The sequence below is a fragment of the Neofelis nebulosa genome, chromosome 12 (assembly GCF_028018385.1).
Source record: "Neofelis nebulosa isolate mNeoNeb1 chromosome 12, mNeoNeb1.pri, whole genome shotgun sequence".
NCBI lineage: Eukaryota > Metazoa > Chordata > Mammalia > Carnivora > Felidae > Neofelis > Neofelis nebulosa.
The window spans coordinates 68,671,722-68,686,580 of NC_080793.1; the positions used below are offsets into that span (position 1 = coordinate 68,671,722).

The window sequence follows — 14,859 nt, forward strand, 5'->3', positions numbered from 1 at the left end:
GAAAGTTGTTTTGTTTCCCTTGCTGGGTAGAATCTTTTAATTTTAGTGTAGTTCCAATAGTTTATTTTTGCTTTTGTTTCCCTTGCCTCAGGGGACCTATCTAAAAAAATGTTGCTAATGGCTGATGTCAGAGAAATTACTGCCTCAACTCTCAAGGACTTTTACAGTTTATTTTGTATGTATGATGTAACAAAGTGGCCCAGATTAATTCTTTTACGTGTAGCTGTCCACTTTTTCCAACACTATTTGTTGAAGAGACTTGTCTTTTTCCCATTGCAGTCTTGTCTCCTTTGTCAAATGAGTTTATTTTTGAGCTCTCTATTGTTTCATTGATCTATGTGACTATATTTGTGCCAATACCATACTGCTTTGATTACTACAGCTTTGTAATATAGCTTGAAATCTGGGATTCACATACTTCCAGTTCTGTTCTTTTTCAAGACTGCTTTGGCTATTCAGGGTCTTTTATAGTTCCAACCAAATTTTAGGATGACCAGTTCTAGTTCTGTGAAAAATGCTGTTGGTATTTTCACAGGGATTATGTTAAATGTGTAGATTCCTTTGGGTATTGTGGACATTTTAACAATATTTGTTCTCCTAACCCATGAGCATAGAGTATCTGTTTTTGCCATCTTCAATTTCTTTCATCAACATTTTATATAGTTTTCAGAGTCTATCACCTCCTTGGTTAAGTTTATCCCTAGGTATTATTTTTGATGCAATTGTAAATGGGACAGTTTTCTTCTCTTTCTGCTACTTTATTAGTGTACAGAAATGCAACAGATGTCTGTTTATTGATTTTGTACTCTGCAACCTTACTGAATTCATTTATCACTTCTACTAGTTTTTCTTGTGGCATCTTTAGGGTTTTCATGTACATACAGTATCATATCATCTGCAAATAAGCCTTACTTCTTCCATATCAATTTGCTCGCCTTTTATTTTTTCTTTGACTGCTTGCGGCTATGACTTTCAGTACTATGTTGAGTAAAAGTAGTGAGAGTAGACAGCATTGTCTTGTTTTTGACCCTAGGGGAAAAACTTATTATTTAGCACTGAGTATGTTGGCTGTGCATTTTTCATATATGACCTTTACTATATTCAGATATACCTACTTTTTTGGTTTTGTTTTTAATCATGAATGGATGTTGTACTTTGTTAAATGCTTTTTCTGCATCTATTGAAATTATCCCAGTTTTTAACCTTTTTCATTGATGTGATGCATCATGTTGATTGATTTGCAAATGTATTGAACCATCCTTGCATCCCAGGAATAAATTCCACTTGATCATGTTGAATAATTTCTTTAATGTATTGTTGAATGTGGTTTGCTAGTATTTTGCTGAGAATTTCTGCACCTATATTCATCAATAATATTGTCCTATAGTTCTCTTTTTTTGTAGTTTCTTTATCTGGTTTTGTATCAGGGTAATGCTGACCTTATAAAATGAATTTAGTTTTCCTTCTTCTATTTTAGAATAGTTTGAGAAGAAGTATTAACTCTTCTTTAAATATCTGGTAGAATTCACTTGTGAAGCCATCTGGTCCTGGACTTTTGTTTGTTGGGAGCTTTTTGATTTTTGATTCAATTTCATTCCTGGTAATTGGTCTGTTCAAATTTTCTAATTCTTCCTGCTTCAGTTTTGGTAGTTTATGTTTCTAGGAATGTATCCATTTCTTCCAGATTGTCTCAATCTGTTGACATAGGATTTTATATAACATTTTCCTATATCTTTTGTATTTCTGTGGTGTTGGTTGTTATTTGACCTCTTTCATTTTTTAAGTCCTCTCTCTCTCTCTCTCTCTCTCCTTTTTGGGGAGTCTGGCTAATGGTTTATCAGTTTTGTTGATCTTTTCAAAGACCCAGCTCCTGGTTTAATTAATCTATCATTTTTTTTAAGTTCCCATTTCATTCATTTCTGCTCTAATCTTTATCATTTCCTTTCCTTCTTTTGGGGTTTTGTTCTTTTTCTATTTTTGAAATGTATTTATTGATTCTGAGAGGGGACAAAGGGGCAGAGAGAGAGAATTCCAAGTAGGCTCCACACTCTCAGCACAGAGCCAAACATGGGCTTGATCTCACAAACCATGAGATCATGACCTGAGCCTAGATCAAGACTTGGATGCTTAACTGACTGAGCCACCCAGGCAACCTTGTTCTTTTTCTAGCTCCTTTAGGTGTAAGGTTAGGTTGTTTGAGATTTTTCTTGCTTTTTCTCTCCTGTATCTCTATCAACTTCCTTCTTAGAACAGCTTTTGCTGTACCCCAAAGATTCTGAGCCACTGTTTTCATTTTCATTTGTCTCCATTTATTTTTTTATTTCCTCTTTGATTTCTTGGTTGACCCATTCACTGTTCAGTAGTATGTTATTAACCTCCATGTATCTGTGTTCTTTCCAGATTTTTTTGTGGTCAATTTCTAGTTTCCATTGTGGTTGGAAAAGATTCATGCTATGACTTTAATCTTCCTGAATTTGTTGAGACTTGTTTTGTGGCCTAACGTGATCTATTCAGGAGAATGTTCCATGTGCACCTGAAAAGAATGTGCATTCTACTGATTTAGGGTGCAGTGTTCCCAATGTATTAGATCCATCTGGTCCAATGTGTCACTCAAACCCACTGTTTCTTTGTTGATTTTGTTTGGATGTTCTATCCATTGAGGTAAGTAGGGTGTTAAAATCCCCTACTATCATTGTATTACTATCAGTTATTTCCTTTATGTTTGTTAATAACTGCTCCATGTATTTGGGTGCTTCCATTTGGGGTGCATAAATATTTACAACTGTCGTATCTTCTTGTTGGATTATTGCCTTTATGATTATGTAGTATCCTTTATCTCATTACAGTCTTTGTTATGAAATCTATTTTGTCCAATTTAAGTATTACTATACCTGGCTTTCTTCTCACTTCCATTTGCATGATATATGCTTTTCCATCCCTTCACTTTCAGTTTGCATGTGTTTTTAGGTCTGAAATGAGTCTCCTGTAGGCAGCATATAGATGAATCTTGCTTTTTAATCCATTCCACCACCCTATGTCTTTTGATTGGTGCATTTAGTCCATTTACATTCAAAGTAACTATTAACAGTTATGTACTTATTATTTTATGGTCGGATTTGTAGTTCTTCTCTTGCTTTCTTCTCTCATGGTCTGTTGGCTTTCTTAAGTGAAGCTTTCCTTCCTCTATTATTTCTTGAAATAGCATGATATACTTGGATTTCTTTCTCTTTATTTTATGTATATCTATTACCAGTTTTTAATTTGTGGTTACTATTATGTTTTTATAACAAGTTACCTATACAGCAATCTATATTAATTTGATGGTCAGTTGAGTGTGAACCCATTCTAATATATATATATATATATATTCAGTTTATTTATTTTGAGAGAGAGAGAGAGAGAGAGAGAGCGCACGCACGTGAGCTGGGGAGGGGCAGAGAGAGAGAGAAGATCCAAAGCAGGCCCCACATTGTCAGTACAGAGCCAGATGTGGGGCTCAAACTCACGAACTGTGAGATCATGACCTGAGCTAAAACCAAGAGTCAGACGCCCAAGTGACTGAGTCACCCAGGTGCCCCAAGTTTGAACCCATTCTAAAAGCACTAAATTTTTACTCTTCTCTCCCCCATGTTTTAGGTGTACAGTGTCATACTTTCCATCCTTTTGTGAATCCCTTGACTGATGTCTAACTGTACTTACTTTACAACTTTTGTGCTTCCTACTTGTCTTAATCCTGTTTATGGTCTTTCCTTTCCACTCAGAGTACCCTTTAACATTTCTTATTAAAAAAAAAAAAAAAAACAACAACAAAAAACATTTCTTACAGAGCTGGCTTAGCGGTGAAGAATTCCTTCAACTTTCGTCTGGGAAACTCTTAGCTCTCCTATTCTGAATGACAGCCTCGCTAGATAGACTTGGTTGCAGGGTTTTTTCTGTTGTCACTTTGAATATATTATGCTACTCCCTCTGGGCTGCAAAGTTTCTGCTGAAAAATCAGCTGATAGCCTTATCAGGTTTCTCTTGTATAGAACTGTTTTTTCGTCTGGCTGCTTTTAAAATCCTCTTTATCCCTAGTTTTTGCCATTTTAATTACTGTGTATCTTAGTATTGACCTCCTTGGGTTGATTTTGTTGGGGACTCTCTGTACTTCCCGGATCTGGATTTGTTTTCTTCCCTAGATTCAAGAAGTTTTCCACTATTATTCCTCCAAGTAAATTTTCTGCCCTCTTTTCTCCTTCTGAGATCCCTAAAATGTGAATGTTACACTTGACAATATTAATCTACTTAATCTACTTCTCATTTTTTAAAATATTCTTTTTTTTTTTTGGTCCTGTTTGGCTTGACTGCTTTCCATTATTCTCCAGGTCACTTATCTGTTCTTCTGCTTATTCTAGTCTACCATCTATGCCCTCTATTTTTTTTTTAATTTTTCAAATTTTTATTTTTGACAGAGAGTGAGCACACAAGTGGGGGAGGGGCAGAGAGAGAGAGAGAGAGGAGGACAGAGGATCCAAAGAGGGCTCTGCATGGGCAGCAGGGAGCCCAACATGGGGCTCAAACTTGTGAACCTGAGATCATGACCTGAGGAGTTGGAAGCTTAACCAACTGAGCCACCTGGGCACCCGCCCTAGTGTATTTTTAATTTCGGTTATTGAGTGCTTCACGTCTGATGGGTTCTCTTCTGTTTTCTATCTCCACGTTGAGGATCTCGCTGAGATTTCCACTCTCTTCTCAAGTCTGGTAAGTATCTTTATAACCATTATTCTGAATGGCATAAAAGGCCTATTACCTCAGTTTCACTTAGGTCTCTTTCTGTGTTCTTCCATTTGGGACCTGTTCCTCTATCCTCATTTTTTCTAACTCTCTGTGTGGCTGCTTCTATGTTTAGGAAATTCAGCTACGTCTCCTGCTCTTGACACTAGCGGTCTTATGAAGAAGAGGTCCTGTGGTACCATAGTACAATGTCCTCTGTACACCAGAACCTGGTGCTTCAGAGTGTCTATATGTGTTGTGTGCACCCTACTGTTGTTACTGAGGTGTGTTTGCTTTCAGTGCAGTCATCTGCAATGACTCTCTTTGCCTGTTGTGAGCAGGGTTTGGTGCCTGTGTTGTTCATGAACCAGTCTGCCACTGCCTTGGGTTTGAGGTGGGTCAGACCAGGTGTTTGCCAGAGCCGTGGTCACAGAGTACTGCAGGCCACTTTCCCTGTGTTTTCCCCTGAGTAGCTTTTGTTGGTGGGCAGGGCCTACAGTCAGACCAATGTGTGTATGTGTGTGGTTATCCTTCCCTCTCCCAGGGTAGGAGTCACTTTGAGAGGTGCCGATCCCTGTTGGGGATGCTTGCGCGCTGTCATGCTTGAGGCACCACTCTGGATGGACTCCTGCTGAGGAAGTGTTAGAGGGGGCGGGTCTGCTGGTGAATGCAAGGAGGGGCATACAGTGTTAGCAAGGTTTGTGCTGGTCTGTTGTGATAGGGTAATAGAGTGGCTTTGGAAAACTCCTGCTGTGGGTGGCAGAAGACCACAGAGGTGGGATGTGCTGTTAGCAAGCTAGGTGGAGAGTGTGCATCCTGCACTGGTTCCCGTGACCGTTTATCTAAGCTGGGCAGACGGAAAGGGAAATGGCACCCGCCAGCTCTTTTGTTCTTCGAGAAGTCTCCTAAAGATCTGTTCTCCTGCAGCATACTTCAGAGACCAGCAAATAAATCTTGTTCCTGTATACCTCAGATGTTTTTCAAACTGCTGCTTCTATGCAATATCTCAGCAGGGCTGTTGTGCTGTCTCCTGAAGGGCAGTGTCTCAATTTCCTGTTGCCTTCTGGCTCAGAGCTGAGCTTGTTGATTTTTAAAGTTCCAGGTGTTAAGCCCCACTGATTGTATGAACACAAGAAGTTAAACCCCTCTGGTTTTCAAAGCCAAATGTTATGGGGATTTATCTTCCCAGCGTAGGTCCCCTTTGCCTGATGTGGGGTCTGCCGCTCTCCCCGCTCCGCATCCTCAGTGTTACTCATTCCCACAGACAGCCCTGATGATCCATGTAACTCCTGACCACGTCTCCATCCTTCCTACCCTCTTCCATGTGGCCTCTTCTATCTGGCTATGGAGAGTTGTTCTGACAGGCTTCCAGTGGTTTTCTGGGTAATTAACACTGATGTGGGTGTTATAAGGTATATCTGTGAAATGAGGGGATCTAAGGATCCTCCCACTCTGCCATCTTCCCCAGAATCCCCTTAGTCCTTTTTTTGGAGCACATACCCAGTGGTAACTTAAAAAGCTTTGGGGAGATTAATTTGGAGATTTTACTTACAATTATCTTCCTTCACAATTAAATGATACCTTGAAACTAGGATTCGAGATTAGAATACATCCTCTCACCCAAATTCTGAAAACACTACTCCATTTTTTTCCCTTCTTTCTTTCTTTTTTTTTAAAGCAGGCTTCATACCCAGTGTGCAGCCCAACACAGGGCTTGAACTCATCACCCTGAGATCAAGACCTGAGCTGAGATGGAGTCAGATGTTTAACCACTTGAGTCACCCAGGCGCCCCTGGCTCCATTTTTGTTTAATCACAAGTCTATGGAGATACAATTAACATACCATATAATTCATCTACCGAAAGTACAAAATTTAAGAGAATATAAGGGGCGCCTGGGTGGCTCAGTTGGTTAAGTGTCCAACTTTGGCTCAAGTCATGATCTTGTGGTCCATGAGTTCGAGCCCTGTGTCGGGCTCTGTGCTGACAGCTCAGAGCCTGGAGCCTGTTTCAGATTCTGTATCTCCCTCTCTCTCTGACCCTCCCCTGTTCATGCTGTGTCTCTGTCTCAAAAATAAAAAAACGTTAAAAAATTAAAAAAAAAAAAAAAAAAGAGAATATAAATATCATCTCGTTATAATGAGTTTGAAAAATCACTACTGCTACAAATTATCTAAAATGTTAATTCAGCTGCAACTTTTATAACAAAAAGGTACATTATTCCTTTCATTTTAAGACATATTTCATAAATATAACCTACTGTCAACAATGTGCCAAGCACTTCAGAGATACACAAATAAGACAGCTCCTGGCCTAAGATACTGTCATGGAAAGACAAACAGGCAAACAACTACAATGTGATATACTAAAAACATGTTGTAACACAGGCATGTATGAGTGCAATGAGGCCGCAGAGGGCATATCTAGGCCAAGTATTCAGGGAATACTATGTAATTGAGGTGATGATCTCTCAAAGGAGTAAAGGGGAGAGGTGATTAAAAAAAGAATATAATGCTGACATCATAGAATGATCACCAGACAGGGTAAATATTCAGAGCCCAAACAGTAAGATACAGGAGATGGCTAAGTTCTACAGTACATTTTATGTAAGTCTACAGAGTAAAACATCCCATGGTCCCAACAGGCTGACTTACACGAAATTTTAGAACAAACCAAACTGTATAATCTGGATGGGTAAGAAAGAAAAAGAGTAAAACAGACAATTACCTCCTTTTGTAGTATCATTCTGAGCCTGGATGCCATGATGCAATGAATTATGAATGGCAGAAAGAAGATCTGCTGCTTGAACCATCAATTTTTGAGCTTCTGCAACAGCACTGGTCTAGCAAATAAATCACCAAAAACATTCTTACATATTCTTTCACTGAAAGATATACATTAAATAGGAAAATCCTATAAACAATAATGAAATTAAATGTTGTAATGACATTGGTTTTCAGAAACTATTCACTTAATACAGGATACTCAGATCCTGTTAGGATAGAAATTAGTTTTTTACCCCTTCTTATATCTTGTAGGAGCCATTAAAAACTAACAGGAAACAATGCTGGCTTATTCTGTTCATCTTATATTTAAAAAAAAGAAAGGAAAAAAAATCGAGTTTCAGGCAACTGGAAAATTTCAACATTTCTACTATGCTATTCATTAAGTTGAAATTAAAAAAAAAAGAAAACAGGAAAACAACAGACTTAGATCAATGGTAAAGGTTGGCTCTCTACTCACCACTTCCTAACTATCTACATATTAGTTTGTAATTGACTTCAATTAATGCAAATACACACAAAGAAAAAGTATTCACCATCTAGGGCTTACTTCTGGTTCTACACAAATCCAACAGTTAATTATTTAACTGAATGAAACATGTCTACCTAAAATTCCCATTTTTGCTTTCTCCTTTTCAATTCACAAAACAAGACTACCCACAAGCAATTTCAGCTTCTGTTATTATATCCATTAACAAGTAATATAAAATATATTTATATACCAACAACAGACACGGATATGTTATGAAGCAGAATGTAAATTCATATGACTTTTTGAAAAAATTATCAGGGCTACTCTAATATTACATATATATGTAATATTATATATATATGTGATAATATACACACACACAAATATATATAAAATCACCAGATAAAAATATACCAAATGCTCAATTCTGTATATGTGTGGTTGGGGGTGCTTTGATGGAAAAGCCTCAGAATTACTTCAATAACGCACTCTATCCCCCCAAAGGGAAAAAAAAAATAACCCACTAAAATATAGTAAATGCCCTTACCTCTTTCTTAGTAAAGGCTATGAGCACTGTCAGTAACACTCGAGTGAATTTCACTCTGCTGAATACTGCTAAACATTGTTGGTGCTAAAAAATAAGGACTAGAAGTTAAAAGATGCAAAGTCTGGCAAATGAATTTCATTTTCAAATATAGTATTTTAAGTCCTAAATCTCAATGTTAATGACTTACTATATTACAAACACTTTCACTTACAGTCTTTTAAATGCCTGAAAATAAGCTGCAGAAAACATAAAACCTATTCTACTGAAATAGAGATATAAAGTAAAACTTTTTTATCAATGGGATGGATTTTTCCTTAAGTCAAAAGTTACATTAATATCTCAAAAACTGAATTAGCATTTAAAAAATTTTTTTAATATTTATTCTTGAGAAAGAGAGAGAGAGAGCGAGCGAGCATGAGCAGGAGAGGGACAGAGAGAGAAAGGGAAACACAGAATCCAAAGCAGGCTCCAGGCTCCTAGCTGGCAGCACAGAGCCCGACATGGGGCTCAAACTCACAAGCCGTGAGATCATGAACTGAGCTGAAGTCAGATGTTTAACCGACTGAGCCAACCAGGTGCCCCTGAATTAGCATTTTTAACAGGAATAATTAAAAGATGCTGTAAGCAGAGTCAGAAAATTAAGGATCTTGACAAAGGTTCAGCAACTTTTCATACTGTCCAAGTTCTTGAGTTTTGCCAAGTTTTGGTGTATCATCTGTAAAAAATCATTTTTCTTCCTACCTCACAGGAATACTGAAGAGCTTTGAAATCATGTATTTGAAAGAGCTGTACTATCATTCTATCAAAATAAATACAAGGGAAATAAAATCCCTTGCAATGTCCAACTTTTAAAGAAATACCTTAAAAAGGGCTTCCATAAATTATAACGCAGTTCATAAAACTACAACATTAAGAGGTAGACTTCTCTGATATTATCTACCAGAAAATAAGTTCAATTACTTCTAGTTCAACTTCTGGATCTCTTTCTTCTCCTTGTCGACTTCGAGTACTCTAAAATTTTAAAAAAGGTGAATTAAAATAAACACAAACTTGTAGAAATAGTAGTTTATAAATACCAAAATAAAGCACTAAATTAATTTATTGAGTATATGCAAGAATCTGATTTAAAAAAAAATATTTGGAAGAAAAAAAACGTATCTACTATTTATTTTCCTATTAATACTATATACAGAAAGTTCATTTTGATACCAATTATAAAGATCATGTGGAAGAGTAAGGTATTAAAAACAGCAAAAGCAAAACAATGAAATAAGTAAAAGCATGTGGCACACGGTACTTCTTTCTTTTTAAAACGATGTTTTAATTGAAAGTCTTGACACTCTCAAAACTAACCCTGTTAGAAAAAAATAGTAACCTTTATAAAAATCACATCATAAAAATAAAGTCACACTGTAAATACTGATTATTCTACACTAAAATGCAAAACCTCTCGTTTATACGTGACTGACACACGACTATTTTGACAACTGCAGGGCAGTACTATGGGAAGATCTGGCAGAAGATCAGGGTTCTAGCCCCGCACTTGCCACTTCCTAGTGGCATGCCCTATATTAATCTCAGACAGCTTACTTAACTCCTTTAAGCTGTGTTTTCCTCATCTAAAACTAGGGCATTGTATGCAACTTATTGCCTAATTCACTGCACAATTATAAATATCAACTAAGGCAATAATATATAATCACTGTGACAACCATACTGTGTTATACGAGTGTAGAAAAAAAGCAGAAATAGAACTTTTTTCCTTTTTTAAATCTCTGTGCAAACCAAATCGTCACATCATCTGGCTCAAGGATATTATTCACAGAAGGCTTTCACCAGATTTGGGGAGCCACCATTTACTGAGGTCTTCTACTGTGTTACACACATTGTATGAGCTATTGAAGATACAAAGTTGAAGACGATAGTCCTTACCTCTGAGGAACTTAACACTCTAGAATATTAATATTTAATATTTAATTTAATATTCTTAAAACAGCAGAGTATAATTCTAAAACACTGGCAAAAAAGTGAAACATCTTAAAGGTTACATTTTCAATACTTGAAAGGAACATTAATTCACCAGAAACTCCTCCTGTGAAGTTGTCTTCAAATTCATTGCCAAAAAGACACAGCATATATCAAGGAAGAGGGTGGTCCTCCCTTCACTAGCTGTAATCGGCTAAAGGTAACCTCACACTTAGAAGAGTTCAAAGATCCTATAGCAAAGCAACGAGAGATGGAAAATACCTTTACTCTTCTTTGCATGTCATCCTCCACATCTTTTAGCATGCCTAGAAAGAGAGACCATGAGTTTAAACGGGAAACAAATCCAAACACAAAACTTGTGAATCATCGTATAAACTGTTTTACCTGTCACTCGAAGGTCTGTCACACTGTTAGCCATTTTAAATCCATAAGTCATTGATTGAAAATCTTCCTGTACAGGAAAGCAATAATTAGGCCTTTGAGTACTAGCAAAACCTTTTATTAGATTTCTCTTACAAAATCACAATTTGCTAATATGAACACAGTAATGAAATGTCATCAGCTTATCTATATACATCCACGTTTTCCCTATAATGTATCCTTAAAACATCATATTCTAATGCTGTCTCCATCTAATTGTTTGTCTTTAGGCAATTTAAATACACTTGCATTTAGTATGTTCATTTGCAAAATAAGGTTAATGCTTATGACAATATCAGAAAATAGTAATTCACACTTACGGAGTATTCTCACATTCACAATTGAACAGTAAATACACAGAAATTACTGCTTGATAAGATTGAAAGATTTAAACAAGACTTTTAATTCAAAAATTATCAAATGCTTGTTTATACACTGTTCGGCTACAAAGGTTAAGCCTTCTCAAATAAAATTACTCAAAGTGATAGCAAAAGCACATTTCCACTCAGCCCCACTATAAAGAAAAAGTTATTCATACATGGATTCCTACCTGCAAAGTCATTTAAAACACTGCTAAGACATTAACAAATTAAGTAGTTTGCTAGACTCACTTTGAAGACTAGAAATTTAATATCATTTGGCTGATTCTATTAAGTCACAAGCTCTATTAAAGGAATGTTTCTGTCATGTTAGAATTCTTAACACATATATAGAAGCCTAATACAATGGAATAACAGGCGTTTACAGCAGGGGCCAGAACTGTAACAGAATTTTTGGATTCTTAAAAGTATCAGTGTAATCTATATGTAATCTATATCACTATATATTGTACTATAGGTTACAAACAGAAAAACAAACAAACAAACATCAATGTCCCTGGGTTCAAAGAACTGTTAGTGTTATTACAGGACTCACAGGATTGGGACTTTTAAAAATCTCAGGTTGTGTTACAAAGCTGTGAGCTTATCCTCTAGGTAAAGTTTATGCTCTACCCCTACTTGGCCACCAAATAGGGTTCTCGTGCTTTACACGTCTAAAAAGGATCTCTCCCAGTGTTTACCACATTGCTAAATGGCACCTCTATCCACCCATAGTTACTCTGGCTGAAAACCTTCACTTCGATTCCTCTCATTTTCCCACGTTCTGTATCAGATCATCAGAACAGATGACAGACTCAAACTTCCAATTTCTCATCTAAGCGCAGCTCCCGGCTTTCACAGCTGTCTCTAGTGAAGGCACCACCGCCTCTCACTTCCACAACTGCCTCCACACAGGGCCCCCCCCCTTCCATGCTTATCCCTGCTACAATTTATTCACCACCAGAAGCCGAAAGGGTTGTTTTAAAATAAGTCATTTCACATCACCTCCTACTGAAAACCTTTCAACTGTTTCCCTCCTCACAGGAAAATCAAAAATCCTACATAGACTGAGGCCCTCCATCAATCACCATGTGGCCCAGCTTCCCTCTCCAACCTCATTTCCTTCTACCTACCATTCTTCTCCACGATCCCTGCACTGCAGCCACACAGGCCTTATTATCCTTCAGACACATCAAACACGTTCTCTTCTCAAGACCTCTGTACATGCTGACCCCTCCCTACAAGGAGTTTCTTCCTAAGATCTCCAAAGCCCCTTCACTCACTGTATTCTAGCCTCTGTTCCCATGTCAAACCTCAAAACAGAGCTTTGCACTGTGCATTCTCTTTGAAACAGCATCCCCCGCCATTCTACATGCCCTGTGCCTGCTTTACTCTTCTACATAGAACTTACCAACACCTGACGAGATGTATTTGTTTAGTGACACACTGTCTGTCTCAAGGAATGCATGATCAATGACATCAAGGCTTTGTTGTATTCACTGCTTTATCTCCAGGGCTTAGAACTGTACTTGGCACAAAGTACTGTTCAAAATATATTTGTCAACTGAATGATGACCTACTGTAGGACAGGGGCTGTTTTCCTGGTCATCTTCCTAAGTAGATCAAGTCGGCTCGGGATACTTGTGGGACTGGTGGACACCGTGGCAAACTGGAGAAGACATGCTTCATCTGAAGGAAGCCAGCCACTACTTATCTTACTGAGTAATGAAGGCACAACTAGTGTTTTTCAGAACAAAAACTTAATTTAACATAAAATCCTCCAACTTTTGAATGTTACTCATTTTTAAAAAATTAAGTAGGCCAACACCGTGAAGATGAAACAAAACACACCAGTAAGCCCCATCGATGCAACGTTTTCCAAGAGGAATCACTGCATCTAAGGAAAAGCATTCACATGATAGAATACCGCAGGTCTATGTAAATAAATACTAGCCTTGGTAACAGAACTTCATCTAAGTCACTGGAGGACTGAAGCAGACCGAGTTACATAAGCAGATGCTACCATTGAAAGATCATTCCTGAAACCTTGTAGATTTAACAAGCGCAAAAATCAAAGTGAAACCAGGGAGACAGACCAGTTACTGGACACTACCCAACAGTACAAGCAGGAGCTGACGACAATTTGGATTGAGATTATAACTGGAGGTGGAGAGGTTGTTGAAATCAGGATATATTGAAAAGGTAAAGCCTACACAATGTGCCAAAGACGCGAATGTGGAGTAGGAGGTAAACTTCACAATCAAGGATCATTTTCAGGGGTTTCGTCTGAGCAACTGGTATATGATAGCACAATTTACTGAGAGGGGGCAGACTTTCAGAGGAGTAGGTTTAAAGGCAGAAATGGAGTACAATTTTGATTAAGTTTATAATTTCTTTAGTTATCCAAGTGAAGATTTCAGGAAGGCACTTGCGTGAGTCTGGAAGTCAGGGGAGGAATCAGGACTAGAGACATAAATTTGGGCTTCATCAGCACAGAGTTGGTATAATATGGCGCAGAACCAGAGGACATCAACTGAAGCAGAAGGGACACAGGAGCCCAGGTGCGTTCCAGCATCCAGAGGAACAAACACGAGATATGTGCTAACCAATGAGGAAGAAAGAAATCCAAGAGACAGCTGTATCAGGAAGATGAGAAGGAAGTATTTCAAAGAGAGGTCAACTGTGTCAAATGAAGTCAAAAGCTGCAGAGTATAAACAATGGAGTTAGCAAAATGGAGATCATTAAGGGCCTTGTTAAGACCAGTTTCTGTGCAGTGGTAGAAAAAAATGTACGAGAGGGTGAGAAGAGACAAGGAGAAAGTAAAATAAGTAAACATTAACAGCTCACTCAAGGAGTTTTTTGCACAGGGTAGCAGAGAAATGACAGTGTAGATATAAGGAGTCATGGGATCAAAGGAACTGTGGTATTTTGTTTTAAACTGATTGATATTTAAAGCATGTTTATATGCCATAAGAATAATCTAGTAGGGAAAGAGACACTAACAATGCAATACAGAGACGGGTTAATGATTGCAGCAGGCAAGAGGGAACAGAATGGAGAACACAAGTGGAGGCTGAGCTTATATTGTCAGGGATACTTGTATTTTCACAAGATAATAGGTAGATGATGTGGGTTCCAATACAGGCTAGCATGTGTGGTTGTGAGAAGATGAGGTACTCCTACCTACGTCTGATTCCATCAAATATTTCATTAAGGTACAAAGTAAGCTGGCACTGGCAACGGAGGTCTTGAGAGATAAAAGATGTGGAGAAGTCCCTGAGAGGCTATGAAACCAAGTTTACCACAGAAGTGTTGAAAGATAGGACTGTCTCTAGTGCTGAGTGCCCATCTGAGATTTGCAGTCCTAAAATTAAAGTGAGAATAGACACACAGATGTGGGTTTTCTCGAGCAGCCTTCTGCTGTTTGGGTGCAAGCAGCAAGTAGACAGATGGTTGGGGTTTTGCCATGTAAGTGACACATTATGATGAGATGAGAAGGGCAAGGGAGTTAAGGGTGTCTGAAAACGAATGATTTCACCA

General features: G+C 37.8%; 1 protein-coding gene across 3 annotated transcripts in view; it reads right to left on the reverse strand.

Moving 5' to 3' along the window:
* NAA35 (N-alpha-acetyltransferase 35, NatC auxiliary subunit) overlaps positions 1 to 14,859 on the reverse strand; it is a 96,174-nt gene that overhangs the window by 47,889 nt on the left and 33,426 nt on the right. For all 3 annotated transcript variants that reach the window (XM_058695553.1, XM_058695554.1, XM_058695555.1), the window contains exons 7-11: positions 10,924 to 10,990; positions 10,801 to 10,844; positions 9,514 to 9,564; positions 8,554 to 8,637; positions 7,479 to 7,593 (exon numbers count right to left, since the gene is read on the reverse strand). In XM_058695553.1, the coding sequence (XP_058551536.1) occupies positions 7,479 to 7,593; positions 8,554 to 8,637; positions 9,514 to 9,564; positions 10,801 to 10,844; positions 10,924 to 10,990 (361 nt within the window). The remainder of the gene's footprint in view (positions 1 to 7,478; positions 7,594 to 8,553; positions 8,638 to 9,513; positions 9,565 to 10,800; positions 10,845 to 10,923; positions 10,991 to 14,859) is intronic.